This window comes from Ovis aries, chromosome 19, assembly GCF_016772045.2.
Source record: "Ovis aries strain OAR_USU_Benz2616 breed Rambouillet chromosome 19, ARS-UI_Ramb_v3.0, whole genome shotgun sequence".
Lineage (NCBI taxonomy): Eukaryota > Metazoa > Chordata > Mammalia > Artiodactyla > Bovidae > Ovis > Ovis aries.
In genome coordinates this window covers 49,052,909-49,080,799 of record NC_056072.1, presented here as the reverse complement: position 1 = coordinate 49,080,799, position 27,891 = coordinate 49,052,909, and the positions used below count along the sequence as shown (strand labels likewise).

General features: G+C 53.4%; 3 protein-coding genes and 1 pseudogene across 4 annotated transcripts; 1 reads left to right on the top strand and 3 right to left on the bottom strand.

Annotated features, from left to right (window-relative positions):
• Positions 1-933: 933 nt before the first annotated feature.
• Positions 934-9,004, bottom strand: IQCF1 (IQ motif containing F1). 2 transcript variants are annotated; one of them, XM_042236145.2, is made up of 4 exons: positions 4,342-9,004; positions 3,641-3,735; positions 3,338-3,454; positions 934-1,391 (listed from the first exon to the last, which is right to left on the bottom strand). In XM_042236145.2, exons 2-4 carry the CDS (start codon positions 3,641-3,643, stop codon positions 945-947), a joined length of 567 nt encoding a protein of 188 aa, XP_042092079.1. In that variant the 5' UTR covers positions 3,644-3,735; positions 4,342-9,004; the 3' UTR covers positions 934-944. The 2 variants fall into 2 exon arrangements, with proteins under 2 accessions (XP_042092079.1, XP_011955368.1); XM_012099978.5 differs by having other exon boundaries at positions 3,641-9,004.
• On the bottom strand, positions 4,524-4,644 carry LOC114109451 (U4 spliceosomal RNA; annotated as a pseudogene).
• Positions 9,005-9,130: 126 nt separating the features above from the next.
• RRP9 (ribosomal RNA processing 9, U3 small nucleolar RNA binding protein) lies at positions 9,131-17,143 on the bottom strand. The gene is made up of 15 exons (XM_004018418.5): positions 17,027-17,143; positions 16,688-16,770; positions 13,670-13,779; positions 13,202-13,269; positions 13,078-13,119; positions 12,692-12,818; positions 11,942-12,066; positions 11,767-11,859; positions 11,270-11,370; positions 11,050-11,184; positions 10,902-10,964; positions 10,549-10,694; positions 10,062-10,141; positions 9,414-9,487; positions 9,131-9,298 (listed from the first exon to the last, which is right to left on the bottom strand). The coding sequence occupies exons 1-15, from the start codon at positions 17,120-17,122 to the stop codon at positions 9,205-9,207; spliced, it is 1,437 nt and encodes a 478-aa protein (XP_004018467.1). The 5' UTR covers positions 17,123-17,143; the 3' UTR covers positions 9,131-9,204.
• Positions 17,144-17,571: 428 nt separating this feature from the next.
• PARP3 (poly(ADP-ribose) polymerase family member 3) lies at positions 17,572-26,002 on the top strand. Its single transcript, XM_042236130.2, is given in 12 exon segments — positions 17,572-17,915; positions 20,850-21,039; positions 21,422-21,441; positions 21,443-21,542; positions 21,766-21,954; positions 22,113-22,245; positions 22,332-22,558; positions 22,785-22,934; positions 23,140-23,226; positions 23,472-23,649; positions 24,807-24,962; positions 25,398-26,002. Coding segments are annotated over 11 exon segments (1,593 nt in total). The 5' UTR covers positions 17,572-17,915; positions 20,850-20,856; the 3' UTR covers positions 25,568-26,002.
• Positions 26,003-27,891: the final 1,889 nt, after the last annotated feature.

Sequence of the window (27,891 nt, the reverse complement as noted above, 5' to 3'; positions counted from 1 at the left end):
TCTAGTCTGCAGCTGCCCAAGACGAGCCTTGTAAATGTTTCCTTTCTTACTAAACCTGCCACCTACTGATCTGAGGTGGTCTGCCTCTTCCATCTTTTCTCGTCCTCCATTTACAGGGGGTCGGGTGGGGGACACAGTTTATGAAACAATAGGAACCAGGATCAAGACCTTGGGGTAGGTGGGCTCCCCTCAGTCATGAGGATGGGAGATCAGGCCCGGAGCAAATAGACTGGGGTGAATGAATTCCTGGCAAATGTGCTGCTGTGTGGGACCACCCCACCCATCCCTTCCCCAGGCTTCCATTATACCCAGCCTTGGGGAGAGGCACCATTTCCATTGACCAAACATGAGTGATGCTGAGTTGGCGACATGGCAGATCTATACTCCCAACTTCCCTGCCTATGTCAGACATTGCTAATCAATCACAATCTAGAGTCCCCTGGACTGCAAGGAGATCTAAACAGTCCATTCTAAAGGAGATCAGCCCTGGGTATTCTTTAGAAGGAATGATGCTAAAGCTGAAACTCCAGTACTTTGGCCACCTCATGAGAAGAGTTGACTCATTGGAAAAGACTCTGATGCTGGGAGGGATTGGAGGCAGGAGGAAAAGAGGACGACAGAGGATGAGATGGCTGGATGGCATCACTGACTCGATGGACATGAGTCTGAGTGAACTCCAGGAGTTGGTGCTGGACAGGGAGGCCTGGCGTGCTGCGATTCATGGGGTCGCAAATACTCGGACACGACTGAGCGACTGAACTGAACTGAACTGAACCAGCTCAGTCTGGACTAGGGCTCAGAATCCTCTTCCTCAGAAAAGCTCAGCACCTCAGACAACCCGTGCCAACTCCTCAGAGCTAGCATGTGAGATGCTAACCATTTGCCACCCTTGGCCCCAACATCCTGGCGTTTATCAAGCAGAGAGGGGCTGGGTAAAGACCACTTCACTGCTTTATTGGAAGGGGAATACACTCCGTCACAATGCAAGGCCCTGAGCCCAGCAAGATCTCGAGTTCGAGATGTAGCTGGTTGGCTGTGACCCTGTAGTAGCCCTTGATGAAACCCCGGGAAGTGCAGGGGCGGCACCTCCAGTAGGCCTGGATGATGCGGGCGGCACTGAGCAGACGGCAGTAGCGCCGACGGATGCGCCACATGCGGACCCAGGCCTGCATCCTGACTGCGGCCCACTCCTTCCGTGTAAAGTTCTCCAGAGCGGCCCGCCGCCTGCTCTCTTGCAGCTGCGTCAGCTTGACCCTCCACCAGGCCTGAATGATCCACACTCTGAGTGCCGCGTGCAGCAGCGTCCTGCGCACCAGGGTGCCCCGCCACCAGGCCTGGATCTTTACTGCTTCTGGATCACTCACGGGAGGCTTCTTTTGGGGTTTTGTGACCTAATGAGGAAAAGAAACGATACATTGAGAAGATATTTCCCACCCACTTCAGCCCCAGGGTGTGCCACGAAGGGTCCCTGATGCCCTATGAGCAACCACTCCTCCTCTGATCCCCAGGAGCACTGTGCAGGATGCTGGCTGGACCCGCAGGCCAAGTAGGTGTCCTTTCTCTGTTCCCCTCTGGTTACTGGGCATGGAAACATCACACTGACCTCTGAATCTCAGAGCACCCATCTGTAAAATGGGAGTATATGTGTCCTGGCTACCTGTTATTTTTTAAATTAATTAATTAATTTTTGCAGTGGTTTTTGCCACGGGTGTGCATGTCTTCCCCATCCTGAACCCCCCTCCCACCTCCCTCCCCATCCCATCCCTCAGGGTCATCCCAGCGCACCAGCCCTGAGCACCCTGTTTCATGCATCGAACCTGGACTTGCGATCTGTTTCACATATGGTAATATACATGTTTCAGTGCTATTCTCTCAGATCATCCCAGCCTCACCTTCTCTCACAGAGTCCAAAAGACTGTTCTTTACATCTGTGTCTCTTTTGCTGTCTCGCATATAGGGTCATCGTTACCATCTTTCTAAATTCCATACATATGCATTAGTATACTGTATTATTGTTTTTCTTTCTGACTTGCTTCATAATAGGCTTCTGACTTGCTGTATAATAGTCTCGTTTCCTCCACCTCATTAGAACTGACTCAAAGGCATTCTTTTTAATGGTTAATACTCCATTGTGTATATGTACCACAGCTTTCTTATCCATTCGTCTGCTGATGGACATCTAGGTTGCTTCCATGTCCTGGCTATTACAAACAGTGCTGTGATGAACATTGGGGTACCCATGTCTCTTTCAATCATGGTTTCCTTGGTGTGCATGCCCAGCAGTGGGATTGCTGGGTCGTATGGGAGGTCTATTTCCAGCTTTTTAAGGAGTCTCCACACTGTTCTCCATAGTGGCCGTGCTAGTTTGCATTTCCACCAACAGTGTAAGAGGGTTCCCTTTTCTCCACACCCTCCCCAGCATTTATGGTTGTAGACTTTTGGATCGCAGCCATTCTGACTGGCGTGAGATGGTACCTCATTGTGGTTTTGATTTGCATTTCTCTGAAAATGAGTGATGTTGAGCATCTTTTCATGTGTTTGTTCTGCCTACCCAGTATTACATGGGTCAAGTTGGCCAACCTCAGGCCAGAATTCCATAATCAGCATGTTATCAAAGTCCACCTGAGACTGCCCACCCAACCAGGATCCATGACTCTTCCCTTCAGACCCCACACACCTACTGGAGAAATGGCTTCCTCTGCTACCCTGCCCTTCCATGCTTGGTTGCAGCTCCAGTTCACAACCTTCTCTCTTCCTCTGTAATATCACAGTGTTTAAAGTTTCCCCCATCCCATAAAATGCTGCCTCTCACCTCTTCCTCATCTTCACTTCTCTTGACTTTCAAACTTTAAATCTTAATTAGCAAGCAAACATAGATATGCACATGCTCAAACAGACACACACACACGTACACATGCATGCACACACGTGCACATATGTACACATGCACACACGCACATGCACGCGCACGCACATGCACAAACACACACGTGCACGCACACACACACACGCACACACACACACGCACACCATTGATTAAACCCAGCTTCTAAGTAGAATATTGGCCATTCCATTCCACAAACACAACTCCCACATCCGCACTCCAGCCCCTGTCATCGGGGTGAGGGGATCACACTCCTCCTGATCTCTTATCAGCATCATCCACTCCCTTTGTTGCTGCTTCATCCTCTTGTTTAGCCTTTTTTAAAAAAAAGTGGGAAAAGGGGGCAGATAAGAAAGAGTTTATTCCTGTCCTTGGCTCTGGAACATACCAAAGACACTAGCCACAGCATCAGGACACAAAGCCCGGAGACATCCAAGTCAGGGCTCCTCTTACCTCTGCCTTCTTTAATGTCGGCGATGGTTCTGAGGGTAAACTTTTCTCCATCAGCCCCTTATTCTCCTGAGGCTTATTTTCAGCGTTTTCATCAACTGTCTTAAGCTGGTCTGTCTCCTGCAATCAGCAGAGAGAGGAAAGGCAAGAGTGAGGCTGCTCTCCCTCTCTCTCCAATAACCAAGCCACACAGCCCTAGTGTACAGGGCTTCCCAGAGTAGTCAGAAGTTAGGGGGAGTTCTCTCACCCTGAGATTTATGGGGACATCCCCAAAATGCCTAGTGTGTCAGCCTCTGTCGTACTCACCATTGGTTCCACAGGGATTGGGTGTAGATGGTTCAAATCCCCTCAGGTCTGTGTTCCTCTAGTCATGGTATGGGAGAAAAGAGTCAGGGGCAGACCTGTGATGTCATAAGGGCAGTTATGACGCAAGCACCAGGATGGCTCCCAAGAGTTGAGCCCCGTCCAAGGAAGGGGCAACAGTGGTGTCTGTGCTCTTCTGCTGGAAATGGCCAAAAGCAAGACACTGGAAAGAGTGGACCACCGATATAAAGGTGTATAAGGACAGTCATTGGTGACATCCCCAGTTAGTAAAATTGGGCATTGATCTAATGGTTTATAGTCCATTTATAATATAGCCTATAACATAACTGTTGAGAAATAATTTTATCTGTATGTACTGATGAGAAAGTGTATCCAAGATGTATTTGTAAGTGAAAAAAGCTGAATATCATTATGATCCCATTAGATGAGATATACAACTATCACTGGATGGGACGGTAAAAAGACCAAGATGTATAATTATACATATATGCTATAAAGGCAAAGGAAATGGCAACCCACTCCAGTGTTCTTGCCTGGAAAATCCCAGGGATGGCAGAGCCTGGTGGGCTGCCGTCTGTGGGGTCACACAGAGTCCAACACAACTGAAGTGACTTAGCAGCAGCAGCTATGAAGGCAGATAAAGAGGGAGAAAGGTATGCACACAAACAGCTTCCAGTGATTACCTTAGGAGAGAAGAGTTGACTTGCTGACCCATTCATGCAATACACAGAACTCTGTGAGGCCGCTCAGGACCAGCACACCTTCTTCCCTTCCCCCTCAGGCTCTGGGGCTGGGAGCATATTCAGGGGGTTGATCCCATCGACATCCTCACAGACCCCCTCCTTTCTTCTCTTCTTTCCGCTTTTCCCTGAAGAGGTCTCCTTAGGACTTCTGGTAGAGGTGGAGAAGAATGAAAAGTTTTCAATTAGCAATAATCACGCCTCGGATTAACCTCATTGGCTACGATACTGCCACTGTGCAAAGCTAATGGAGAATGATAGAGAAGATGGGGGCTGGAGAAGGAAGCTCACCCCCCTCACGCTCATCCCAGGCCCCTTGCTTGAATAGTGTCCCCCTCCGCTCCTTGGCCCCTGGGGCAGCTCCTCCCTGCCCACTGGATTGAGTGAGTCAGTCCTGGTGGCGTTCAAAGCACCAGTATCCTCCCTGCCCCTAGGGTCACCCCATTCACCAACAGCCCACGCCCTGGCCTCTCCTGCTCGAGTCTCCCTCCACCCTGGGACTCAGCCCCCTCGTTACCGGGGCTCCATCTGTGCAATCCTGCCTGTGCCCCTAGAGTGCAGGGACTTTAATTTCTCCCCTCGCTCCTCAGATGCTCACGAGTCCAGCTACGAGGAGCATGTGTTTAGTGGCCATTCGTTTATCTTCTTTTATGAAGTATTAGTTCAAGCATTTACTCCACTTGTATTGGGCTGTTCGTCTTCATCACTGAGTCATAGAAGTTCCTATACTCTGGATGTGAGCCCTTTGTCAGATACCTGTATTGTAGATGTTCTTTCTCCCTGTGTGTGACTTTTTAAGTGCTGTCTCTTCCTGAACAGATGGTTTCAATCTGGATGAAGTCCACTTCTATCAGTATTTTATACTGAGCGCTTTCTCTGCCCTAAGAAATCTTTGTCAACTCCAGGGTCACAAATATTTCTCATGGGTTTTCTTCTAGAAGCTTTGGATCAGCTTTGCTTTAGTTTTTGTTTAGGTCTATGATCCATCTTGAATTAATTTATTTTTGGCTGTGTTAGATAGGGGTCAAGTTTTCTCTTCCATTGAATACATTTCCTTTCTGCATAGACTTAGCTTGGTACATAAAAAAATCAATAGACTGTGTAAATGTGAGTCTATTTCTGGCTTCTCTATTCTGTATCATTGATCTGTCTCTTCTTACATTCTTACCTGTCCTGATTACTGTAACTTTATAGTTTTTCAAGACAGTAAGTCTTGAAATTAGATAAATGTATCTCCTTCAACTTTGCAATTCGGTATCAAGAATTTCACAACTGCTCACACAGTTGATCTCTGTGTACTATAACCCTTGAATGGAAACTTTCCATTTCAGGTGTGCTTTTAATTTTTATTTGTTAACAGCTTTGTTAGAATGTATAATAATGCAGATGCTCTACAGTTCATCCCCTTAAAGTACTTGGTTCGGTGGGTTTTTATCTTTTTAATGGTTTGTCTGCGTCGAGTCTTTGTGGCACACGGGAACTTTGTTGTGGCATGGGGCTTCTCTCCAGTTGTGGCTCACCAGCTCGGTAGCTGTGTTGTGGGCTTATTGCCCCACCACATGCGGGATCTTTGTTCCCTGACCAGGGACCAGACCCACATCCCCTGCACTGGAAGGTAGATTCTTTTCTTTTCTTTTTTTTTTTAATGTTTCACATATTTATTACTGAGCAAAAGGATCCCTAGTGAGGAAACACCCCTAGCCAAACATTCCATTGCTCCCATAAAATACTCGTGAGCTGTTCAGACAGTGGTGATGTTCTCATTGCCGTGACTCCCTTAAGATGCGCGTGATCTTGACACAGCATAAATGTTTGCCACTTCATACGTGAGACTACTTGTATCCCCAGCTTGGATCTTCTCCAGCGTCCTCTCTTGGAGCTTTGCCTGATTTTATTACCAGTTTTCATTCAAATCCACTAGGGAATAGGATGATTCCGTTTTTGTTTCCTGGCCAGGAATCACTTGTTTCTGCAAGTCTTGTGAGAAGACTGCAAGGAGCAAACTCAACCGAACATAAGATGGGATGGAGAAAAGACTGAAAGGCGGATTCTTAACCACTGGATCACCAGGGAAGTCTGTATTCGATGGTTTTTTAGTATATTCACAGATACATGCACAATTTCCTTATTCCTGTATTTTTTTGGGTAGACTGGGGGTGCCTGTAGGCCATTTCGGGGATCCAGAGGTGAGGCATCCTCAGTGACATGGGCAGGCTTCCTGATGGAACCTGTGAAGTGGTTAGTGGGATCTGCATCTGTTTGATAAGTTTTAAGCCCTACCTGCGGAGAAGGCAATGGCACCCCACTCCAGTACTCTTCCCTGGAAAATCCCATGGATGGAGGAGTCTGGTAGGCTGTAGTCCATGGGGTTGCACAGAGTCGGACACGACTAAAGCGACTTAGCAGCAGCAGCAGCAACCCCTACGTGCTGTTCTTTCAGCCCCTCCCCACCCTTCGGTCAAGCTGCTTACCTGTGTTTTAGGAATGAGAAACGCACACTTCAGTGACCCTGGGGCTGTGATCTGAGGAAGTCCCAGGGCCTCATGATGACCTGGTGGGTCTGCAGAGGACAGAAAGAGGCAGAGCCAGGAAGGGCCCCACCTGGTGTCTTTTGCCTGGTTCAGAGCTACAAACAGAGCTAAGAGTCTCTGCAGTGGCTCACCTCTCTTGAGCCCATTGGAGTGGGCAGTGGGAGGCATAGTGCAGCACCCGAGTCACACGGCTTCGTATTTGTTATAAGACAGAGCAGTGAGCTCACTGCCTGCTCAGCTTCCCTGCATCTACCGGACACTGCAGACTGAAGTCTCGATCCTCCTCGATCCTGCTCTCCCCTGGGTCTTCCTCATCTGCATAAATGTCACCACTGACTACTATGTTGCCACCTTGATCTCATTGCACAATCAACACATCAACAAGGTCTGTTGACTTCTCCAAATACATCCCAAACACAGCCCTGTCTCCCCGTTCCTGCCGCTGGGCCCTCTCACACCTCCATCACCTCTTACCTGCTATTACTATAGCTTCCTAAGTGGCCACCCTTCTTTCCCCCAAAGCTCTACTAATTAATTCCCCACACAGCAGCGAGTTGTATTTTCTCTTTAGTGTGAACCAGCTCATTTTACGTTTTTGCTTTCAGCCCTCTCATGGCTTCCCATTGCCTGGAAGGGAGTGAGGGAGAAAGAGAGGGAGAGCCTAAATACAGGTCTCAGCTGACCAAGGCCAAGAATAGAAGCCATAGGAGGGATTATTTTGTTTCAATTCCAAGGGCATTTATTTTCATTCTCCCTGGGAATGTGCTAATGGAAAAGGGGTTTGTGGATTAAGGGGCATCTCCATTTACTTGCAATATCGTTCAGAAGGTATGTGTATCCCATCGTTAAGCTCAATTTAAGGCGGGGACATAGGGAATGAATTCTAGTAACATCCTCTGATCCTAACAAGATTTTCAGGGATTTGGTCTGAACCTGACCCTTCAGGCCCCAAGAGAATGAAAGGAGCAGCTCCGTCCAAGGGGGAGGCCTGGGGGGCCAGGGGGAAGCCTCGGCTGCTTGAGAACCACAGGCTCAGCTGTTGGACTCAAGGCATTAGAGGAAAGGTATGGCAGAATCATCCTTAACATTCCCATTTTCCACTGAGTTTCCAAAGGAGAGGCGGCTTCACTGCCCTGCTGGCTCTCCAGTCAGGGCTCTCCACCTCTTTGCTCCACCCCATGGCAGGAGCTGAATTACCCAGTGAAATCAGGAGAATGAACATTCCTTTGACATGTTTACCTGGCAGGGGCAGTGCTCACAGGACTCACGCAGCCTGACTGTCACCTGGACCAAGGGCAGAGCTATCCCCACCTCTGACCCTTGTCCCCAAGCAGTGAGCAATGCAGGGTCCCACCTCCAGCCCGACCCCCACCCCAAGGGCAGTCTGGCTCCTAAAGCTTCCTGGGTGGGGCCGATCAGCCTGACTTGTAGGAACACGTCCATGATGGTCCGTTGGGGCAACACTTTAATTTCCATTTACTTTCGGCCGTGCTGCGTCTTCGTTACTGTGTGGGCTTTTCTCTGGCTGCGCCAAGCAGGGGCTGCTCTCCAGCTGCGGTGCTCAGGCTCTTCCCTGCACTGGCTTCTCTTGTGGAGCACGGGCTCTCGGGTGAGCAGGCTTCAGCAGTTGTGGTTCCCAGACTCCAGACCACAGGCTCAACAGCTGAGGTGCACAGGCTGGAGAAGGAAATGGCAACCCACTCCAGGATTCTTGCCTGGAGAATCCCATGGACAGAGGGGCCTGGCAGGCCATGGTCCACACGATTGCAGAGAGTCGGACACGACTGCAACGACTAAGCACGCACGCACGCGCAGGCTCAGCTGCTCTGCAGCACGTGGGATCTTCCCGGACTGGGGACTGAACCCGTCTCTTGCAATTGGCAGGCGGATTCTTTACCACTGAACCACCAGGGAAGCCCCCTGACTATCTTCCTTTCAGTCCTCAGACCCCACAGCCAGGCCTTTACACACACTGGACAGCCACAGCTTCTTAGCTGAGGGGTCAGCAGCTTCCGACCCCAATCAGCCCAGAGCAGGGGGTAGGAAGCTGGCCTAATGAGGTCACAGAGGACACTCAGGGTCCAGGAGCCAGAAGCCAGCTGAGGGCCCCATCCCCAAATTCCCTGGAAAGGCTAAAGCCCCTAGGCCTTTACTAAGCCATCTCCGCCCTCCCCACCCAAGAAGCTGGAGGAGACAAGGCCTAAAAGGGGAGACTTTTAATATAAAGAAAGCAGGGGATGACCTGGGGAGAACTTAAATAAAGGGGATGTGAGTGTCAGGAGCCAGCGGCCGGGGGCCTGGGGGCCCTGCGGAGAGGGATGATGCAGACAGAGTTCCGGGCCTCTCTGATCCGCCACCACCGGCCAAGCCTGCGGGAGGGAGAGGTGCCGCTGAGGCCAGGCCCAGCCCCCGCAGTGTCCACCTCTCTTCCCACCCAGCCAGTGCCACCTGTCCCTCCCTCTCCCCCCGAGGCATGCCTCATACCTGTGCTCCTGCCCCACCCCAGCCACCAGGAAGTCCCCAGCACTGGAGAACTTGAGGCTATTGACAAAGCCCACCTGAGAAGGGAGAAGGACAACGTAGTGAGATATGAGCAGAGACCCTCCACCACAGCGCCAGCATCACAGTTAAAGGTCCACCCTGCTCTGCCCTCTGCCGCCTGGGCCCAAGCCTCCACATCTGTGAGATGGGGAAAGTAGATCGCAGGCCTTGCAGAGAGTTTGTGGGGATTAGGGAGACACTGTGCACCAAGCACGGCCTGGATCCTGGCTCAGGAAACTCCATGACCAAGCCCTGAACTGCCACTCTGCCCTAGGCTGCCCCAAGTCCACATGCTAGCCTGGCATTCAGCCTGGCACCAGTCATGCAGAACCCATCACAGGGCCAGGCCGTCTGTGCTCTGTGCACACTACCCCAGTACCCAGGACAGGGCCTGGGACTCCTTTAGGAGGGGAGTGGAGGCGGAGAAGGGAGAGGAAGAAGGGAGAGTTTCTGCAGGCCCTGCAGGAGCTGGGGCTACAAAGGGAAGTCACAGCTGGCCCTGCCCTGAGGAACCACCCTTCTGGCAGGAAAAGACTGGTAAGGGGCTTTGGGAGAGTGGTAAAGACAGGCTGGTATTCAAGCCCCACTCACCAGGGGGATGTCGTAGAGAAGGTCAAGCTTCCGGAAGCCCTCTCCACATTGCCAGAGCCGCACAGAATTGTTGTGGGAGCCTGGGAGACAGGGAGACAGTGAGCAAGCCCCTCGGCACCCTACCCTGGGATGCGCCCCCTATCCCAGGAGGGGATGCCCCCTCATCCCAGGAGGGGATGCCCACTCTACCCAGGAGGGGATACCCCCCTATCCCAGGAGGGGATACCCACCCTACCCAGGAGGGGATACCCACCCTACCCCTGGAGGGGATGCCCCCCTATCCCAGGAGGGGATACCCACCCTACCCAGGAGGGGATACCCCCCCTATCCCTGGAGGGGATGCCCCCCATCCCAGGAGGGGATGCCCACCCTGTCCCAGGAGGGGATACCCCCCCTATCCCTGGAGGGGATGCCCCCCTATCCCAGGAGGGGATGCCCACCCTGTCCCAGGAGGGGATGCCCCCTCCCTGCCACACAGGGAGCCCACCTGTGGCCACAAGGTCTGTGTTGAGCAGGGCTGCCACTGACGACACCCAGAAGGGCTGCTCCAAGCCCGGCTCCCCCCGCAGCCCGTGGGCCTCACGCTGCAGGGCAAGTGGCCGCTTCTTGGAGAGGCCCCACAGGGCCACAGAGCTGTGGACAGAGAGCAGAGTGAGAGGTCAGGGGCAGGGCAGAGGCCACACGGCAGGAAGGGACCAAGTGCACACCAGCCACGCGAGGCAGACAGGGCGACCTGCGCGCTCTGCCTCAATGTCCCCACCTATGGAAAGCAGCTGCTCCAGCTCCGGAAGGGGATTTTCTCTGCAGCAAGCCGGGGCAGGGGTGGGAGGCAGCTCTTACCCATCGTCTGCGCCTGACACCATGTGCTCCTCGTTGATGAGCTGGACGCTGTCGATGGAGCCCCTGAGAAAGCAGCCGTGAGGGGCATGGCCCAGCCTCGCCCCCAGCCCACGCTGCCCCCCACGCTGGGCACAGCAGGCCGCCTTACTGGTGGCCGCAGAAGACAAGCTGGGTTTCCTCGGGGATCTTCCACACGCGCACGGTCCCGTCCCGGCCCCCGGCGGTCACGCAGCACTCCCTGCTTAGAGCGTCCAGCGCGGCCACGGCGTCCTGGTGCCCGAAGCTGGAGCGGGGGACAGACGGAGGACGAGGTCACCTGTGAACCTGGACACACACGTGTGTATGCCCTCCCCCCTGGGCACACTCACAGCGTCTCCACGTAGGAGTTCTCTGCCACATTCCACACCTTCACAGAACGGTCGTGGGACGTGCTGTAGAGCTGGTGGGTGCCTCTGCGGAACGCCAGCCCCTGGGGGTTCATGGAAAGAGGGAAGAAAGGGACCTGAGCTGCAGCAGCCAAGACAGAGGTCAGGCCCAGGCAGGACGTCTGAAAAGCACGTCACGTGGCACAGGGAGCCCCCCTCAAGAGCGCTCTGTGGGGCTCTACATGGAGCCAGAGGCACACACTCTTGCCCTTGTCAAGCAGGTACAGACTCCTCGGAGGCCTCCTCCTCCCTAGGCAAGCTCGCCTCAATCTCCCCCAGCTCTTCCCCATCGCTTCCCCTGTTTCTGTCCTATACACCAACGTGCAGGTTCTATGATGACCACCCTCTGCCTCATTCACGCCATTCCCTGGAGCCCAGCACCAAGCCTGGCCCACTCAGGTGCTTGAGAAATGTCCACTAAAGGAGGCCCAGCTCCTTACCGACACAGCGTCCCGGTGACCTGTGAAGGTGTACAGGTGCTGGCAGCTCTGGGCCTCCCAAATGAGAATGAGCTTGCTGCGGTCGCCTGAAGCCTGTGGGGACAAGGACCATGGCCAGGGGCACCCATCGTGTGCTCACACCTCTCACCCCCACCCGGGGCCAACGCAGCCTTACCAAGTACTTGCCATCGGAGGAGATGGCCATGCAGAGGACATGGGTGCTGTGGCCGGGGGGTTGCCCCTCGGAGCCCTTCTTGGCTCGAGGGATCACATGAAGTTTCCGTCCACTCTCCACACTCCCTGGCACCAAGGGGAAGACAGATGCTGCTAGGACTGGGGTAGGCATCTGCTAGCCCCCTCAAGGGCCCCATGGGACCGTGGAAAAGTCCTGGCCTCAGGTCAGAAGACCTGGCTCAGCCACTGGGAGCCCCTGGACAAGTCACCTCAGTTTCCCCATCTGTCAAGTGGTGCCAGTAATCCCCAAGGGCAGCCAGGAAGCCCGGAAGAGAAGGGAGAGGAAAGTGCTTGGGGCTGATGGTGCGAGCTCTTCCTGCTACTACTTGGGTGGAGGAGGCCAGCCCTCAGTAGTCGAAGGCTGGGAACCCAGGAGGACCAGGAACTCAATCCCAGGGCTGTGCAGAGCCTCAAGCATCCTTTGGTCCAACTGCCCATCTGCAGCATCAATCCTGTTAAATCACCAGCCCGCCTTTCCTCCATCATCTCTGATGACAGTGACAGGGAGCTCACAAAGCCCCACTCCTGGGCAGACACTTCCACCGTCACCCAGAAAACACCTCTCGGAGCAAACCTGCCTCCAGAAGCTTTCCCCATCAGGCCTCCGTCTTCCCTGCTTATTCCCTCCTCCCCAGACCACCCCTCCCAGATGATCCCTCGGGGCTGCGCCCCCACCCAGGCACTCACTCACACTTAATAATGGTGCAGTCTTTGGCAGCAGAAAAGATGGCCAGGTCGTCAGGGGTGACAACCAGACACGTGATAGACAGCTGGTGGCCCCGTAAGATTCGAATGTCAGCCGGGTCTGGGGCCTGGATCTAGGCAGGCAGGGGCTGGGTCACTGCGACTGGGGGCAGGAAGGCCCCCTCCACACACACACCCCCACACGCCACCCTTTCCCACCACGCTGCCAAGAAGGAAAGCCAAACCCAAGGTTGCAAGGACTGATCCTGTCTGGCCAGGTGCCCACTATGTTTCACAGCAAAGACCCCACAGCGTGAGTCCCCAGTTGGGCCATTTGCCCACTGCCCCAGGTGATTCCCTCCAATCTGACACCAAAGTGCCTTGCCCACTCACCTCCTTTGCCACTGACTTCTGCAGCCTGCCCCTCTGCTCGAGCTGTGTGGAGAGCAAAGGAATGAGATCCCAGAAGCAGACCAATCCCATCCCTTCCCTGCCACCCCTCTCCCTCCACACTCACCACGTCCTCCTTCAGCCTCCCTGCCACCTGGTCCTCCTCAAATTCACGGGCCTCAGCCTTCTCCTCCTCTGTGGAGGACAGAAGAGCCCAAGTAAACCCAGGCCAAGACCCCACTTCTCCCTTCCTGTCCCAACCTGCCGCCTCAGTCCTAGGCCCTGAACACTTACTTGGGCTGTGTCCCATGGAAGTTCCGGCCACCTTGGGCAAAGGCAGCCGGGGGGCGGGTGGGGGGGGGGGGGGGGCAGGGAGGGCTGGATGATCTCCTCCTGCCCACCCTCTAGCTTTGCTTAGCAGATCAGTCTAAAGCCCCATGAAGCCTGGCCCACCCAGGGAGGTCCATCAGAGCTCATACCACCCTCGCATAGGGCAGCCAGCACCTGCAGCCCCAGCTGCCCACCAGGTACCTGCATCAGTCACCCACCAGGGGGCACAGGCCGTGTCCCTCACCTGCCCAGCCCAAAGGCTCACCTTGCTGCCTGAGCTGCTCCAGGTAGACCTTGGCCAAGCGCAGCTTCTTCTCCTGTGCGGTCTCCTCCAGCTCCTCCTCCTCCTCCTCCTCAGTCCTCCTAGGCGCTAGACTGTGGGCAGGAGCGGCCTGGGTTTGAGGAGGTTCGGCCCACTCCTCTGGCCATTAGGACTCTGCCCCTCACTGCTTTCCCTGCCACTTGACCACCTCCATCCCTGCCAGCCCTCATAGCCAGTGACCACACACACAGAAAACTGAAAAAAAAGAGGTGACTTACCAAACTGAAAGGGCCCATCCAGGGACCAACATAAGGGTGAAAATAGACCCCAAACCCAAAGACACAACTGTGAAGTCTCTCAACTCTGGAGGGAAAGAGAAGGTTCTATAGGTCCAAGAAAAATCAGATCATGTTCAAAGGGTCAAGAATCAAAATGACTCCAGACATCCCTCAGAGCAGGACACAAAGGAACTGCACACACAAAATTCGGAGTAAAATACTAAGCACTGGGATGGCGCCAAGTTGAACCATCCATGATGAGTGAAGATATTTTCAGGGGTACAAGGTGCCACAGAACTGGCCCCTTCTCCTCCTTTTAAGGATGGAGGGTGTGCTTCCTGAACAAGAAGACTGACCTAAGAATGGGGAAGGTGTGGAAGTGTTAGTTGCTCAGTCATGCTCGACTCTTTGCAACCTCACGGACTGTAGCCCACCAGGCTCCTCTGTTCACAGCATTCTCCGTGAATACTGAGAGTGGGCTGCCATTCCCTTCTCCAGGGGAGCTTTCTGACCCAGGGATAGAACCTGGGTCTCCTGCATTACAGGCTGATTCTTTACTTCCTGAGCCAGGCATGGGAGACAGGAAACAGAAGATCCAACATGGAAAGTGGAAAAGATAGATCTAAAAACAACCACCACCCCCAGACACAAGGGAGCCGCCAACCCAGATCTGACATGAGGAACCAAGAGGCAGCCGTATTGGGACTGTCACCACCCCATCCTCACTGCCGAAGCCCCATCCTCTACCCTGAGGATGGGATTCCAGGTGAAGCTTAACTGGGTCTGGCTGGACCTTGTGAAGATCTTGATTTCCCCTCCACACCTCTCACTGAAGATGAGTCCTACGCTGACTTGCTCCTGGGAGCTGGAGGTAGGTCATGGGAACTCAGAAGCAGAAAGCCCAGGGCCGCCTGTTCCCTCTGATCACGTGCCTGCAGATACCTAGTCCCTGTCAGGTACCCCAACTGTTTCCAAGACTCATCCATGACCTTACCCACAGCTTCCCCGGAAGGGACATTGGAAATTCTCAAGGAAGCCAAGGCCTCATGCTCTTCAGACCAGTTAGTACCCAGCACCAAGCAAATCTTCAGCTGACAGACTTGCTGCCCTTCCCTCATATAACCAAGGACTACACTTCTACTCAGTTTACTCAAACGAATAAATTTTTGTTTAGTGCTCACACATAGGAGACAGAACTCTAAAGAAAATCAAGAGAAGCATACACCATTATAATTCCATCCATATAACATTCTGGAAAAGGCAAAATTCTAGGGATAGCAGTTACCAGGGGAGAGAGAGAGAGGAACTGACTACACAGGAGCCAGGGGGAATTTTGGAGGGTGGTAAAACCCTTCTGTATCTTCATAGTGGTGGCAGTTTATATGAGTCTGTTACAACTCACAGAAAGGTACACTAAGAAACAAATATCACTGTATGTAAATTACACCTGAATCAGAAAAGGAAAAAAAAAAAGAGATAAAAAGGAAGGAAGGAAACCAAAGAAAATTATTAACTCAGGAATGGCAGCTGGGTCTTCCATGTTTCTGTACAGGTCTAGTTCTGGTGGGTGCACAGAGGTCCATCATTTCATCATTACTGTCTATGGCACAATTACATTTCATTAACTCTTCTGTAGCTAATACATTCCACAACACATTTGAAAAATATTTAAAAAGTGTTTCACACAGGGCCTGGCACACACCCGCAGTAACCTCAGGACTACAAAAAGAACATAAAGTCCTTCTGCAAGCAGGTTAAGACCAACACGTACTCAATATTTAGAGGCAGAATTTCTAAAGCCAACTTTAAAAAAATAACAATTTGACATTTGTATTTATTTATTTGTTGGCTCTGCTAGGTCTTTGTTGCTGTGCCCGGGCTTTTTCTACTTGTGGCAAGCGGGCACTATTCTCTAGCTGTGGTGCATGGTTGCCCTGTGGCATGTGTAATCTTCCCAGACCAGGGATTGAACCCATATTGGCAGGTGGATTCTTAGCCACTGGACCGCCAGAAAAGTCCTCTAAAGCCAACTGTGAAGGAAGGCACCAGGATTTCCTGGTGTGACAGCTTCCATTCCACAAGGTCAGGCTTGACACCTTGCTAGCCCCCTCTGAACTCCGCAGTATGTCCCACCCCCATCACCTGCGGAATGAAGGAGGTACACAAAGCCCTTCACAATCTGGATGCACGCACCACCTGCCCTTCCACCCTCTCCATCTTCCATCTGGCCCGTTTAACCCCTAGACTTTTCTCTGATCCCTGAATGCCTTCCCTACCTCTCCATAAGGAAGCGCTCCTGATCTCTCCAAGCCCTATTTAAACTCCCGTTCTCTGTTCCCACAACACACAGCTCTAAGATACGCCTCCCATCACAACACACTCTGTCTTCACCTGCCTGCTTGTCTCTGTTCTCAAAACAATGAAACTAGTGCCTGACACTCTCCGTAACTGAAATTGTGAAGAACTAACGAGCATTTCTTGCATCCTCCCCTTGCCTGGAGTTCAGCTCCCTGTCACGAGCCAGGAAGGGTCAGCAGGCCTCCCATTGGGACTGGGGGTCCTCCCCACACAGAGACCCTGCAGAGAAGGAAATGACAGTTCTCAGGGTCAGAAAGTGGAGGAAAGAGTTAAGACCTGAGATCCTGGGTTCTGGCCCAGTTCTAGCACCCCTTCAACTGAGGATTCCTTCCATACACCACGGGTTCCAGGGTTCCTTTCCACTAGGTGGAAAAAAAGAGCTCACCTCTCACTCTCTGAGTCGCTCGAGATCTCCTCATTCATCTTTCCGCCACCCTTGGACTTGACCTTGTCCCCAGAGGAGTCGCCCTGGGAATTACATAATACGTTTTTGGTCAGGGGTCCCGACCACTCGGGCTCTGACCAACAGTCCCTTAGGGTCCCTCGAGAGCCACTGGGAAAGGCAGTGGCCCCTGGCTCAAGTGAAAGGCTTTTCAGGATTTGACGCACGGAGAAAGGGACGAAGCTGACTCCAACCCGGGTCCCGGGGGCGAGACCCCCGGATGGGATTAGGGTGGTCCCAATAGGAGGGATAGATCCCCGCCTGCCAAAGCGCCATGCTTACCTTTCGTCGCCGCTTGCCGGCCCCCGCACCAGCCCCGGCCCCTGAGGCCGGCTTTCCCCTCTTACGAGCCGCCCCTGTCGCCAACATGCTGTCCATGGTGCGTGTTGCCGCAGCACTGGAGAACTCACGTGGCGGCTAAACCCTGGCAGTCCCACCAGACTCCCCGCTGTGATAGGCTCCCACCGCCCTATAGGTCCCGCCTCCCACAGCTCTATTGGGTCCTTGGATAGGTTCTGCCTCGCCCCCAAGCTCCCATAGGGTAAATGCCTGTGGCCCCGCCTCCCAAAGCTCCTATAGGCTCCCGCGCCCTGGCTCAGACGGTAAAGGAAGCAAGCCTCTTCCCGGCGCTTCCGGCCAATGACTGTGGCGCATGCGCCCCGCCGCTGACTGACGTCGGAAGAGGGGTCGGACTCCGACGCCTTCTCTGTGTTTGCGCCCCTTGGACGCTGGGGGGCGTCAGAGATGCAGGGTTCCTTTCCCTGGACCGTGACTCCTCCCCGTCAGGGGCGGGGACCAGGGTGAGAGTCTGACTCCCTAGTAACCCGGGGAGAGGGAGCCAGGCAGTCCCTGGGAGAGGAAGGCAATGCCTGCACCTGCGGCCAAGGTCACTTGACAAACCGGTGGACACGTATTGCATGCCTCAGGCGAGATGTGCACCGCTAAGGGTGCGTCAGTCCCCTGGGCCTTAGCTGTGTCCAGATCAAGTGTCCACCCATCCATGGGACAGGCTGCCCCGGCTCGACCTGCCCAGCCTCTGACTCATCAGGCTGGTGACCAAATAACGGGAAACCTATCCACACCCAGTTCATCCCGGCTCCCCTAAGGCTTACAGAGGGTTGTTAGAACTGACTGCCTGGGAGGTAGACCCGGTGGCCACCACGTCTCCCAGGTCCGTGCTTCTCTTAGGTGAGTGCCCTATGGCCCTGCCCACAGCCCTCCACAGGGCAAGGCAGGGCAGGGTGGGTGTGACTGGCTTTTACCCTCTGGCAGTTCAGTGTCACTGGTCTAGAACCTGGACTGGCATCCCAGAAGTCTTGAGTCTGATGGGAAGAGTTTCTGTGCTACTGGCTCTCAAGCTCTGGAGAGATAGAGCTGGCCTCAGGAGTGCTGCCCCCGGGAGCCGCTGCCCTCTCTCCTCCATAGCTGGGGTGACTCAGCCCAGCAACCATGCCAGGTCCAAGTCAGCTGAGAGAGGGGAGGAACAGAGAGTGCTCTGTGAGGAGGAGCCCAGAAGTGGGAGGGGGGAGATTTTCCTTTCACTTTCCCTTCCACCTCAGTACACACAGGAGAGCTAGGGAGGGTGGAGAGCCCCTCTTCCTTAACCAAACTGGGAAAGTTGTTCAGAGGCCGGGCCTGGCCCCAGTGACTAGAGAAAGGGGCCTGTCCGGGGTGCAGAGATCTGGGCCTGATGAGCTATGGAATGAGGTTCGTGACATCGTACAGAGCACAGAGATCAAGACCGTCCCCATGGAAAAGAAATGCAAAAAAGCCAAATGGCTGTCTGGGGAGGCCTTACAAATAGCTGTGAAAAGAAGAGAGGCGAAAAACCAAGGAGAAAAGGAAAGATATAAGCATCTGAATGCAGAGTTCCAAAGAATAGCAAGAAGAGATAAGAAAGCCTTCTTCAGTGATCAATGCAAAGAAATAGACGAAAAGAACAAAATGGGAAAGACTAGAGATCTCTTCCAGAAAATTAGAGATACCAAGGGAAGGCAATGGCACCCCACTCCAGTACTCTTGCCTGGAAAGAGTACTTGCCTGGAAAATCCCATGGATGGAGGAGCCTGGTAGGCTGCAGTCCATGGGATCACTAAGAGTCGGACACGACTGAGCAGCTTCACTTTCACTTTTCACTTTCATGCATTGGAGAAGGAAATGGCAACCCACTCCAGTGTTCTTGTCTGGAGAATCCCAGGGACAGGGGAGCCTGGTGGGCTGCCGTCTATGGGGTCGCACAGAGTTGGACACGACTGAAACGACTTAGCAGCAGCAGCAAGGGAACATTTCATGCAAAGATGGGCTCGATAAAGGACAGAAATAGTATGGACCTAACAGAAGCAGAAGATATTAAGAAGAGGTGGCAAGAATACACAGAAGAACTGTACAAAAAGATCTTCACGACCCAGATAATCATGATGGTGTGATCACTCATCTAGAGGCAGACATCCTGGAACGTGAAGTCAAGTGGGCCTTAGCATCACTACAAACAAAGCTAGTGAAGGTGATGGAATTCCAGTTGAGCTATTTCAAATCCTGAAGGATGATGCTGTGAAAGTGCTGTACTCAATATGCCAGCAAATTTGGAAAAGTCAGCAGTGGCCACAGGACTGGAAAAGGTCAGTTTTCATTCCAATCCCAAAGAAAGGCAATGCCAAAGAATGCTCAAACTACCACACAATTGCACTCATCTCACATGCTAGTAAAGTAATGCTCAAAATTCTCCAAGCCAGGCTTCAGCAATACATGAACCATGAAATTCCTGATGTTCAAGCTGGTTTTAGAAAAGGCAGAGGAACCAGAGATCAAATTGCCAACATCCGCTGGATCATGGAAAAAGCAAGAGAGTTCCAGAAAAACATCTATTTCTGCTTTCTTGACTATGCCAAAGCCTTTGACTGTGTGGATCACAATAAACTGTGGAAAATTCTGAAAGAGATGGGAATACCAGACCACCTGTCCTGCCTCTTGAGAAATCTGTATGCAGGTCAGGAAGAAACAGTTAGAACTGGACATGGAACAACAGACTGGTTCCAAATAGGAAAAGGAGTATGTCGAGGCTGTATGTTGTCACCCTACTTATTTAACTTCTATGCAGAGTACATCATGAGAAACGCTGGACTGGAAGAAACACAAGCTGGAATCAAGATTGCCGGGAGAAATATCAATAACCTCAGATATGCAGATGACACCACCCTTATGTAGAAAGTGAAGAGGAACTACAAAGCCTCTTAATGAAAGTGAAAGAGGAGAGTGAAAAAGTTGGCTTAAAGCTCAACATTCAGAAAACGAAGATCATGGCATCTGGTCCCATCACTTCATGGGAAATAGATGGGGAAACAGTGGAAACAATATCAGATTTTATTTTCTGGGGCTCCAAAATCACTGCAGATTGTGATGGCAGCCATGAAATTAAAAGATGCTTAGTCCTTGGAAGAAAAGTTATAACCAACCTAGATGGCATATTCAAAAGTAGAGACATTACTTTGCCGACTAAGGTCCGTCTAGTCAAGGCTGTGGTTTTCCCAGTGGTCATGTATGGATGTGAGAACTGGACTGTGAAGAAGCTGAGTGCCGAAGAATTGATGCTTTTGAACTGTGGTGTTGGAGAAGACTCTTGAGAGTCCCTTGGACTACAAGGAGATCCAACCAGTCCATTCTGAAGGAGATCAACCCTGGGATTTCTTTGGAAGGAATGATGCTAAAGCTGAAGCTCCAGTACTTTGGCCACCTCATGCGAAGAGTTGACTCATTGGAAAAGACTCTGATGCTGGGAGGGATTGGGGGCAGGAGGAGAAGGGGATGACCGAGGATGAGATGGCTGGATGGCATCCCTGACTCGATGAACGTGAGTCTGAGTGAACTCCAGGAGTTGGTGCTGGACAGGGAGGCCTGGCATGCTGCGATTCATGGGGTCGCAAAGAGTCAGACATGACTGAGCGACTGAACTGAACTGATGGGAGAGGGGAGGAAATGGAGGCAAGGGGAGGAAATGGAGGCAGAGGGAGGTTACCAAAGGCAAACTCAGGGTGGGGCAAGTTGGTGCTGTGCCAGCCAGGTCAGGTACAAAGGCCGTGGAGGTCTGAGGGACTCCTCTGTGCCACAGAACAGCCATGGCTCCAAAGCGCAGCAAGCTCCAAGTGCAGCACGAGGGTCCTGAGAAGAAAGGGCGACAGGGAGCAGAAGAAGAGGACAGTTTTCGTTCTACTGCTGAGGCCCTTAAGGCCACGCCCGCAGAGAAGTGCATAGCTCGAGTGGATCCCTCATGTCCACTCAGCTGCAACCCTGGAACCCAGGTAAGATGTAGTCCCCAGCCAGTCCCAATGCCTGTTCCCTCCTGGGTACAAGGACACTCAGACCTGCTCCCCACTGCCTTGGCTCTGGCCAGGTGGTTCTAGGCTCCCAAGAAAGCTGTGTTCTCCTGAGACCCCAGAGGTCAGGCAGGACTATAGCCCGTCAGATCCAGGCAGGTCAGGCAGATCCAGGCAGTGTCTGCTCTTCAGACCACAGGGCAAGCCCCTGAGCTGCTCAGGTGTTCCCCTACTACATTTAAGGCAGGGTTCCCAGACAGGGCCTCCTCTGACGCCCCAGTGCAGCCTGGTTTCTGTCAGCATCCAGCCAGGTACCCCTGGGGTGGCCTGAGCCAGCCTGCCCTCCCTGCACCCCCTCTGGCCACAGGTGCATGAAGACCACAACTGCGCTGAGCCAAACCGACATTGGGAGCAACAACAACGTCTACATCATCCAGCTGCTGGAAGAAGCTGGCTGCTGCTTCTGCTGGACCCACTGGGGACGCGTGGTGGGTGCCACCCACCCATCCTGTGCCCACCTCCTCCCCACCTCTCCCTGCTCAGTGCGTGCCTCCTGCCCCCAAGGGTCCCCACAGCTTATGCAGGCCGAAAGGCCACAGCCACTGACTGTGGCCCTGCCCCATCTCTGACGCCCAGGGGCACTTGGCACAGGCTGGCACAACAGAGGCCAGCAAGCATTGATGGCAGGCACTGTGGCTGTGTCGCTTACAGGGAGAGGTGGGCCAGTCAAAGCTCAACCGCTTCGTGTCACTGGAGGATGCAAAGAAGGATTTTGAGAAGAAATTTCGGGACAAGACCAAGAACAGCTGGGCAGAGCGGGACCGCTTTGTGGCCCACCCTGGCAAATATACACTTATCGAAGTGCAGAGAGAGGACGAGGCCCAGGAAGCCGTGGTGCAGGTGAAGTGGCCAGGGAGGAAGGGTGGGCCTGGGCCGAGAGGGGACACTACTGCTTGGCTGTGCGCCCTCAGGACAGGCCTCACTCTGTAGCCTCGACCCACTCTGGCTGCAGGTGCCCAGCCCAGCTACTCCTGCCCATGTGCGTCCTCTACCCCTAGGCGGACGGAGGCCCAGTGAGGGCTGTGGTTCAGCGGGTGCGGCCCTGCTCCTTGGACGCAGCCACACAGAAGCTCATCACCAACATCTTCAGCAAGGACATGTTCCAGAATGCCATGGCGCTCATGAACCTGGGTGAGGAGTTGGGGGCGGGCAGGGTAGCAGGGGCCTGGGGGTGGCAAGGCTGCGGGGTGGTCTCCTCACGCTCCCCATCCCCCCAGATGTGAAGAAGATGCCCCTGGGGAAGCTGAGCAAGCAGCAGATCGCCCGGGGTTTTGAGGCCTTGGAGGCAGTGGAGGCGGCCTTGAAAGCCCCCGCAGACAGTGGGCACAGCCTGGAGGAGCTGTCCTCCCACTTCTACACCATCATTCCCCACAACTTCGGCCGCAGCCAGCCCCCGCCCATCAACTCCCCCGAGCTTCTGCAGGCCAAGAAGGACATGTTGCTAGTGAGGGCTGGCAGGTCACAAAGCAGACAGACGGGGCAAGGGAGATGGGGGACAGAGAGATGGACTGTGACGAGCAGGCCAAAGGACAGAGGAGGGGAAAGCCAGGCAGATAGATGGGGTGCAGCTGAGTAGGTGGATACACAGGTGGGGAGCCACAGCCCTAGTCAGATGGGAGGGGGCGGGAGGGTCAAGGGGACAGCCCAGCTGCCAGTGCCCATCACCTTAGGTCCTGGCGGACATCGAGCTGGCGCAGACCCTGCAGGCCACCCCCGAGGAGACAAAGAAAGTGGAGGAGGTGCCGCACCCACTGGACTGAGAATACCAGCTCCTCAAGTGCCAGCTCCAGCTGCTGGACCCAGAGGCACCTGAGTACAAGGTGGGCCGGGCCTCACAGAGGAGCCAGGCTAGCAGTGGGCACTGTTCCTCTGACTGTCTGTCCTCCAGGTGCCCAGAGGGGTCCCTCGCCCTGGGCCTTCTCTCACTGTCTCCAGACCCTGAGGAGAGCCCTGGGACTGGGGGATGAGAGGAGGTTGGTCCACATGCCTCTTGCTCTTGACACCCAACTTCTGCTGTCTCGGCAGGTGATACATGCCTACTTAAAACAGACTAGCAACAGCTACAGGCCCCCTGCTCTTCAACATGTTTGGAAAGTGGACCGAGAAGGGGAGGTAAGGGAGAGTCCCCCCATCATCACTACCTTCTCCCTGAGGGAGAAGACCTTGCCTTACCCACTCCTTAGGGAGTAGGCTGAGCCACTCTGACCGGTTTCCACCAGGCCTAGGTCTTGTGCCTGTGTGCATGAGTGTGTGAGTGGCCAGGGGGCCCTTGGCCTTGGTTATCTCCTCTGATGGCAGCCAGAAGCACCTGAGCTTGGGGGCGTGACTCTCCTGGTTCCCACCTCCTCCGACCCCAGGCAGATCGGTTCCAGGTCCACGCCAAGCTGGGCAATCGGAAGCTACTGTGGCATGGCACCAATGTGGCCGTGGTGGCCGCCATCCTCACCAGTGGGCTCCGCATTATGCCACATTCTGGAGGCCAGGTCGGCAAGGGCATCTACTTCGCCTCAGAGAACAGCAAGTCGGCTGGCTATGGTGAGGCGTCCCTCAGAGCCAAGTCCTGGGTGGGCATGGGGACACTAAGGAGCATGGGGCCTGGTGCTTGTCCAGTTGGTGGTGGACCCAGGAGAGGATCTCTTGGATGCTTACTGACGCGAGAGCGCAGTGGGGAATCCTGGCGGTTGGGGGACTCAGGAGGCATCCGGTGGTCAGGACAGCTTCCTGAGGGAGGCAATATGGATAAGATGAAGATGCCAACCTGATCTGGGGAGGGGGATGGTGAAAGAGGAGCCTTTGAGGTAAAGTAGCCCGGGGGTGGCACAAAGCCTGGGAGGCTGCAGCAGGTTAGCATCTCTGAGCACAGCCTGAAACAAAGCTTAGAGAAAATGCCTGGTGTGGAAGGGGGGCTTGGGGCCCAGGACGATCAAAGGAACCTATTCAGAGAAAGATGGGGAGTACAGTTGAACCTGGCTGCAGCCACAGGGAGGGTGGTTAAGGTCAGAGGCTGCTGGGAGGCTGTGTTCCCATCCAGGCCAACTATGATGGGCGCCCAGTCCAGGGCAGTGGAGCTGGAGGAGGAGAGAAGCCAGGAGATGAGTATGTGAGAGGTGGGATGGGCAGCGTGTGGGAAAGGGTGGAGGGTGTCTCTGATGCCCCCCAAGTTTCTGTCCAGAGGTGTCCTCACTGAGGTGATCTCCCTATCCTGGCTCCTCGGGCCAGGTTGACCGCGTTATTGGAGACCACCACCTGCCCCCACTCAGGAGAGCAAGGTCAGAGGAGTCGTCTTAGAACAGATGGGGCTGAAGGTTGCTCAAGGCCTGGGAGCCCACTAGGAGGGCAGAAGAGCCTAAGGAGAGGAGGGTGGCCTCAGGAGATCTTTGCAAGAGGATCCCAGGATAGAGGCTGAAGGAAGCCAGTGGCAAAATCAGCAGAGCAGGCCAGAAGAGCCCCCGCCCCAGATAGGGTCACTGAAAGGCCATTACTGACCTTGGTGATGGTGGCAGAGGCCTGGCCTCAGGGAGCTGAGAGGAGAAAAGAGGCAGGCAGGGACAAGGAGCCCGGAGAAATGGTGGGAGGAAGGATGGAAGAAGGCCCGGGCAGCAAAGCCAAAGGAGATGATAGTGCAGCAGAGAGGGGCCCCAGGAGTCAGGCAGAGGCCAGACTGCCTACCCTGAGCCTTCCTGTGTCCCCAGTTACTGGCATGTCCTGCGGGGCCCATTGCGTTGGCTACATGTTCCTGGGTGAGGTGGCACTGGGCAGAGAGTACCAGATCACCGTCGACAAGCCCAGCTTGAAGCAGCCACCCTCTGGCTTCGACAGTGTCATTGCCCATGGCCACACAGAGCCTGGTGAGTCTCAGGAAGCTGGACAGGCCTAAGCATAGAGGTGAGGCTGAGATGAAGCAGGACGCTTTCAGGGAGAAGGTCAGCAGGAAAGGGACTGTGAAGAAGGATAAGAAGAAGCCGGCTTCCTCACCGTAGTCCTTCACTATGTCATTCAACATATGCTCACTGATTCAACAAATCATTTCTGGGCATCCAGGAGGGCTTCAAAGAGGAGGTGTCCATTGGCTGAGCATGGAAAGATGAGCCAGCGTTTCCCAGGCAGAGAAATGCGGGAGGAGATTCCTGGCAGAAGGCCCACCCTGTGCAGCAGTTGGGAGGTTGGCCGGGGGGAATGAGTGGGCACTCCCTGTGACAGAAGAGCATAGGGGGTAGGGCTAACTGGTAAAGCCAAGGACCAGTGGCCTTTGGGTCAGCCATGGCCCTTGCTGTGCCCTGCAGATCCAACCCAGGACACCGAGCTGGAGCTAGATGGCCAGTGAGTAGTGGTGCCCCAGGGCCAGCCCATGCTTTGCCCAGAGTTCAGAAGCTCCAACTGTCTCCAGAGCGAATATCTCATCTATCAGGAGAGCCAGTGCCGCCTGCGCTACCTGCTAGAGATTCACCTCTGAGCTGCACGCCCAACCCTCCCTCTCGACTTGAGCTCAACTATCACCCTCAATCTCATAGTAACCTCCGGCTCTCACATCTCCCTCCTGTGTTCCAGTGATTCCCTGTCCCTCTGATCCTTGTTGGTTCTGGCATGCCTGTGGCCTCTGTCTCACCTCCTAAGGTGATGGGTGTGATGGACTGCAACATGAATACAGCAGCCTATTCAAGGCTGTGTAGTTAGAGGGGCACAAACTCAGAGTGGGTGGGTCCCACATCCACCCAGGCCATCCACTCTGGCCACAGGGGTTCCGTAGAGCAGGAGATGATATTGAGAATCCAAGATCCGGGCAGAGGTATGCTCTTTGGAACTGTGTGCCATTGCTTTTAAGTCCTGGTAGCAAAGAGGACTAGGAAATATGTACATGTAAATAAACACATCATCTCTGTTTCTCCAATTCCAATGTGTCCTTCCATTGTTTCCCAAATCTATAATTATACTCCCTTCTCCTATAGTCAGAACCTTGGTTCACATCAACCTCAAATCATTTACCTACTGGCTTAATTCCACACAAAAGCAGTTTCAGAGTTGCTGTACCCATAACCATTGTGAAAAACAAACTTGCTAAGTAGAGTTCAAGATTTGTCAAACCTTATTCAAGCTAACTTTTTTGCCTTTAGACTGAAGGTCAATCACAGGTTCAAATATTACTTGTATTAGTTAATTTCCCTTCATCGTGGTGGTTATTCATTTGAAATGCAGGCAGGTTCATTTGTTTCTGTATATATTCACTTTTAGGGGGCTTTCTCATCTTTGTTTATTTTTATTTTTTTCAACACATAGACCATTAATATGGTCCTCCAACGTCCAAATCTGTGCTCAGAAGAGTGTTCTTCTCCTAGCCCTCTCACTCCATGCTCCATGCCCACCAACCTACTGTAGTTTCTGGTTTATCCTCCCTGCATTTCTTTTTGAAAAAAAAAAAAAAAAAGATGATAAACTACCAAATGTTTTCACTGTTAATTTAGTTGAACAATTTTGGAGGGAGAATGCACTCCCTAACCCACCATAGTCCCCATCCCTGCCTATTGCCTTCCCCAGGCACCTGTTCTCATTTTCTTTCCCATCTAGTCCTGCTGAGTCCTCCCTAGGCCCTACAGGCCTAACTGGGCAGTGGGAAAGCCAATGCCCTCTCTTTCCTCTGAACCAGGTCCTCAGATTCACCTCCTAGAGGCAGATACCCACATCAAAGTTGTGGTCAGGTACGGGAAGTAGTGACTGTGTAGACGGAACATAGGAAGCAGGTGACCCAGATTCCAGGTACAACTCAGCTGGGTAATCTAGAACACACTCCTTCCCTCTCTGAGCACCAGTCTCATCCAGCTAACAGAGAACTGGACCAGGGCCCTTCAAATTCCAGCAGCAGGTGAGCTAAACCCAGAGAACCATGCCCTGTTGTCTGCCACCCAGATCTGTGCCGGTGCGGACTGTGTGCCTGCAAGACACAGGCGACAGATAAGATGCCTGCTACCAAGGGGCTTGCATTCTAGTAAAACAGGCTGTAAGCAGCATGTGCGTAGATATGAAATGCAATTTCAACTAGGAAAAGGGCCAGTAAGAAAAATAAAACCGGGTTAAAGGAGTATTGATGGGAAAGCGGAACAATTTTAGGAAAGATGGTCACTGAAGGCAGAGACCTGAATTAGGTGAGAGAGCGAGAGATGAAGAGATCTGGGGGAAGGGTGTTCTGACGGAAGAAACAGCACATGCAAACTTCCTCAAGGGAAAAGGAGTTTGACATGTGGGACCAGCACAAAGACTGCATGGCTGGAAGTATGGGAGGCAAGGAGGAGGCGGGTGAGGTCAGAAAGGTGAGCAGGCAATCTCAGCACAGAGGAGCTGAGATTCTGCTTTGATGATAGGAAGCTCTTGGAGAGATGAGTGCAGAATCACCACCTGATCCGATTTGTCTTTAAAGAGATCCACTTTGGCCAGCTGCATAGAGAGTGGATCTATGTTGTCAGTCAAGATCCAATCAACAAAACACAAATCACTCTATGTATTCCAGACAAGAAGAATTTGATACAAAGAAGGAGCTGAACTACCAGAGGGGCTGGTGAGTCAATCCCGGGATTAGCAACAGCAGGAAGTTGCTACCATTCTTAGGTTGGAAGGATAATGGAATTCCAATGCCCAAGACTGGGCTCCTCCAGCAGGTGCCAGAATCCCATAGGGGGCTGCCTGAAGGGAGCCAGGGCTGTGGAGGGAGATGAAGTCTTCCACAGAGACAGATCCAGGCTGAGCATGAGAGGAAAAATACCCTGGCTTCTTCCCTCCTGCCACCCT

Coding starts and splice junctions, on each gene's coding strand:
- IQCF1 (XM_012099978.5), bottom strand. Junction 1,392..3,337: donor CGACATTAAAGAAGGCAGAG/GTAAGAGGAGCC, acceptor TTTCCTCATTAG/GTCACAAAACCCCAAAAGAA.
- RRP9 (XM_004018418.5), bottom strand. CDS start 17,122: ATGGACAGCATGTTGGCGACAGGGGCGGCTCGTAAGAGGGGAAAGCCG. Junction 13,120..13,201: donor GGAGGCTGAAGGAGGACGTG/GTGAGTGTGGAG, acceptor CTCTCCACACAG/CTCGAGCAGAGGGGCAGGCT. Junction 11,860..11,941: donor CCTCCGATGGCAAGTACTTG/GTAAGGCTGCGT, acceptor TTGTCCCCACAG/GCTTCAGGCGACCGCAGCAA.